Source organism: Ictalurus furcatus, chromosome 8, assembly GCF_023375685.1.
Source record: "Ictalurus furcatus strain D&B chromosome 8, Billie_1.0, whole genome shotgun sequence".
Lineage (NCBI taxonomy): Eukaryota > Metazoa > Chordata > Actinopteri > Siluriformes > Ictaluridae > Ictalurus > Ictalurus furcatus.
In genome coordinates, this window is record NC_071262.1 from 820,034 (window position 1) to 825,033 (window position 5,000).

Below are 5,000 nucleotides of genomic sequence, written 5' to 3' on the forward strand. Positions count from 1 at the left end.
TCGTTCTGATACGTCGTGGTTTCTATAGTAACGGCTCGTTTCTTCCGCACGGATAAACGGAGTAAAAAACATTGACGTGGCGACCGTTTGTTATTTATTTAACCTTTATGGAAAGAGTCTCCAGTGTCAGCGCTTTGTGTTGTGAACGAATGTGATGACAAATGAACGTCATTATTAACGACTAACATTACATACTGTTAAAACCATACACCTCTCTCTCTCTCTCTCTCTCTCTCTCTCTCTCTCTCTCTCTCTCTGTCCATCCCTCGCACTCTAACTCTCTAACTTTTTAACTCAGTATGAGCTGGTGTCCGTCACACGTTCCTCACTCTGAGATGGATGAGATGAACTCCAGAAGGTAAATGTCAGCACTATATTCCACTGCTTACACACCACAACGTCTGTGGTTTCCTGGTGTGTGTGTGTGAGAGAGAGAGGCAGACAGACAGGCAGACAGGCAGGCTGACAGGCAGAGAGACCACACTTCCTCCTCTGACCTTGAGAGCCGATGTTAAAAGCCTTAAAATCGCACTTCCGTTTAACACTCCATGGCACGGATGTGGTATTATTACATACACATACACACACACACACACACACACACACTCTTCTGCGCTGTCATTTACACTGAACAGGAAAGCTGCTTTTTATCATTAATGACAAGCTGCTCTTTAAACATGACTGATATACTGATTTACATCTCCGAGCCTGATGACAGGTAAGGGTTAATCACATTACTGCCCTCTCGTTAGCGTTAGCATGGCGCTCATCATGCTTTATCAAATGATTGTGTCTATGAGAAGAAAGAAAGGATTAGGCTTGGTTAGCAGTGCTGAAAAAACACATTCTTATTATTGTTATTATTATTGTTGTTGTTGTTGTTGTTGTTATTGGTGGTGTTATTATGATGCATGGACAACATTAAGAGCATTAAATTAATAGATATCATTTATAATCATTGTTCTTATTTTGCAATATAACGGAACAAACGGTTCAAATTTAGCAGTCTTTATATGATTGATAATAATAATAATAATAATAATGGAGCTCTTTACGTTTCATGGCAGTATTAAACCTCTGTTCAAAGCAGCTTTTTGTTTATTTCGGGTTTTATTTTTTTTAAATGCACGTTGTTTATGATTCAGAAATGTAAAAAAAAATGGTCTTTTCAGTCATTTTCTCATCGTTAAAATTTAGTTTAAAGTGTTCGGAGAATCGAATCAAATTAAAATCGTGACTGTGATGTACAACACTAATTCCAAAAAGCTTGGGACAGTTATGGAAAATGCAAAAAAAAACCCCATAAAACAAGAGAGTCGTTTGAAGATGCAGTTCATGCTGTACTACGCTGGAACACTTTATTAACACCTTATTTGATGTTTTACTTTGTGAATTTAATTTATTTTGAAAATATACACTCAGTTCAAATTTGCAACACTCCAGAAGAGGCGGGACGGGCGACTGTTTAGCGCTGTGTAACGTCAGCGTTTCTTTTAATAACGCGCATTAAGCGGTTGGACGCGGAGTGAAGACACCGGGTGGTTAAGTTTAGCAAGTGGAATGTTCCCCTGTTCACCCGTTATGCGTTTCTTCAGCTGCGCAGCTGTACGAGGTCTTCATCACCTTATTTTACACTTTTTATTGCGCCTAACGTTCTCGATAGGAGACGGGTCAGGACTGCAGCAGGACATGCTCGCACCTGCACACTCTGCTTACGCGACCGTGGTGTGGCGTTGTCCTGCTCTGGGTGGCAGCAGATGTTTCTCCAAAATGTGTTCATATATTACTGCATTAATGCTGCCCTCACAGATGAGTGAGTTACCCATACCATGGGCACTGACACGCCCCCATACCATGGGCACTGACACGCCCCCATACCATGGGCACTGACACGCCCCCATACCATGGGCACTGACACGCCCCCATACCATGGGCACTGACACGCCCCCATACCATGGGCACTGACACGCCCCCATACCATGGACACTGACACGCCCCCATACCATGGACACTGACACGCCCCCATACCATGGACACTGACATGCCCCCATACCATGGACACCGACACACCCCCATACCATGGACACTGACACGCCCCCATACCATGGGCACTGACACGCCCCCATACCATGGGCACTGACACGCCCCCATACCATGGACACTGACACGCCCCCATACCATGGACACTGACATGCCCCCATACCATGGACACCAACACACCCCCATACCATGGGCACTGACACGCCCCCATACCATGGACACTGACATGCCCCCATACCATGGACACTGACACGCCCCCATACCATGGACACTGACATGCCCCCATACCATGGACACTGACATGCCCCCATACCATGGACACCAACACACCCCCATACCATGGACACTGACACGATTCCACTGTGCTACTGTCCATCTCGGATGAGACCGAGTCCAGAGAAGTGGGCGGAGCTTCTGGACAGTGTTCATGTACGGCTTCTGCTTTGCACAGTAAAGCCTTAACCTGCATGTGTGGATGCAGCGGCGAATGGTGTCGACTGACAAAGGTTTACCAAAGTATTCCCGAGCCCATGTCAGGATCTCCGTTACAGACTCGTGACGGTTTTGAAGACAGTGACGTCTGAGTGATCGGAGATCACGCGCGTTCAGAAGTAGTTTTCGGCCCCGCCCTTTACGCACCGAGATTTGACCGGATTCCTTGAATCTTTTACTTATATTGTGCAGCGTAGAAGGTGAAACGCCCAAAATCCTCCCGATTTGTCTTTGGGGAACGTTCTTCTCAAAGTGTCGGATTATTCACTGACGCATCTGCTGGCAGATCGGCGAGCCTCGACCCGGCCTTGAAGGACCTTCAAGGATCTATTGAAGGACTCGGCCTTTTTTGGAGGCTCCTTCTATACCATGATTAGACGATTACCTCACCTGTTTCACATCACCTTCTTATTCCGACTTCTCACATCGCTAGGAGTCCTAAATCGCCCCTGTCCCAACTTTTTTTGGAACGTGTCGCATGCATCAATTTCACAATAAATGTTCATCTTCAAAAAAAACCCAAACTATGCAGTTGATTCGATAAAACATTGAATACCTGGTCTTTATACGTTTACTGATCCCTCCTCTTTGTTTTTATTGGCATTTTCCACACTGTCCCACCTTTTTCCGGAAGCGGAGTTGCATTATTACACCCCTAATTATCATCACAAAATGAATTAACAGCACAATAGCAGCAACTGTTCAGACATTTGATTTTGTAATAGGATGCAGAACATGCGTAGTGTGAATCTTCTGGCTACATTTATAAAAGAATCCAAATTGCTGTTCTGTTTATACAGATTCTCTGTGCTCATTACAGACGTTAACGAGACGCGAGTTAAATGAAAGTGAAGGTATTCTACAGATCCGCGTGTAAAGTAAAGTAAAATAAACCGCAGGCGCTGTGTGTCTCGCTGAAGAGGAACAGAACACGTCATAAACGAAACGCGTCGAGGGGTCAGCGTTTTTTACTTACTGCGGCGACGTGTTTATTATTTTAATTCACGTTAAATGCAGCATGGCTTCTTCACCGTGAGTGTGTGTGTGTGTGTGTGTGTGTGTGTGTGTGTGTGTGTGTGTGTGTGTGTGCGTGCGTGTGTGTGTGTGTGTGTAGTTACAGTCTGGAAGGTTTGGCTGCTGAGGACGAGGTGAAGATGCCGAGCGTACGGCAGTCCACACACTTGTCCATGACGGAGAGAGAGGAGAGAGGATCGCTTGCTTCTCTCACTGAGGAGGAGAACGAGAGCAACGCGGGGGATAACAGCAGCTTAGACAGCCAGGTACGCACTCACACACACACACACACACACACACGCACATAATGACACAAAATAATGAGAAATATTAACATTAACAATGACGGTTTTTCTTCTTCATTGATTTCTGTGTGTGTGTGTGTGTGTGTGTGTGTGTGTGTGTGTGTGTGTGGGGTCTTTACAGAGATCGGTTCAGGACGTAGGATGCGGTTTCGTTCCTCCTCCTCACACACTCACCAAATCCGTGTCCATGTCAGCAATCAGCCCGAGAGACCTGGATGGTGAGTGGGTGCGCGCGTCTGTGTGTGTGTGTGTGTGTGTGTGTGTGTGTGAGACTCCACCCTCCTCCTCTTTTTCTCAACTCTGATGCTCGAAACTCAACTTCCTCAAAGCATCATGGTCAAGAGCGTGGTTAGAGAAAGTGTGTGTGTGTGTGTGTGTGTGTGTTAAAAGCGATATACACACACTCGCCCATCTTTACGCCATGATGCTTTCAGGAAACTCCACCGTGAGAGTGCCGCTGTGTGTCTTCCTCCTGTGTTGAATTCACGGTCACTTCCCCCCGAATTAAAGGAGTAATTTAACCAAATAAATAAATAATTGAAATAAGAATAAATAAATGTCCACGATCTTCCTCTCTTTAGAGCAGATGTGGTCCGCTTCGGCGTCTGAGGCTAATTTAGCTAACGCGTGATAGACGCTTAGAAGATCAGTTTAAGAAAAGCAGCAGGAAGTACATTTCAAAAAGAAAAGCTGGAAAACTAAACAACAAAAAAGCAGAAAAACAGCAGTAGAGGAAGAAAAAGGGAGAGACAGACACAAAGAAAGAAAATCTACAAGAAAGAAGAAAAGCAAGGAGTGAGAGAAATGTTCAGACTTCCAGCTGTAACGATGAACAAATCAAACAAAAGCGAGTGAAACAGTTCGACACGACGAACGCGTCAAGCGGTTTCCCCAAATTCAACTGAAAATGCAACTCATAATGACTTCTGCAGTCTCGAAATGATTCACCCCCCTGAATAGACTCCCTCACAACAGCACAGATACGCAGAACGGGTGTCGTCTCAAGCACACCTGATATAAACTGATCCAGGGCGTCATCAGCTGCAGCAGGTGCGCTCGAGCTGGAACACATGAAACACCTGAACTGGCCAGGGGCAGAAAATAATATAATACCCGGACGGGGCAGAAACAGGAAGCTATCAACGGCTA

General features: G+C 45.4%; 1 protein-coding gene across 1 annotated transcript in view; it reads left to right on the forward strand.

The window, feature by feature from the left end:
* The window catches only part of akap13 (A-kinase anchoring protein 13), a 74,995-nt gene that overhangs the window by 47,661 nt on the left and 22,334 nt on the right, over window positions 1–5,000 (forward strand). The window contains exons 13-15 of the mRNA XM_053630615.1: window positions 299–358; window positions 3,647–3,812; window positions 3,973–4,069. Coding sequence (XP_053486590.1) covers window positions 299–358; window positions 3,647–3,812; window positions 3,973–4,069 — 323 coding nt within the window. The remainder of the gene's footprint in view (window positions 1–298; window positions 359–3,646; window positions 3,813–3,972; window positions 4,070–5,000) is intronic.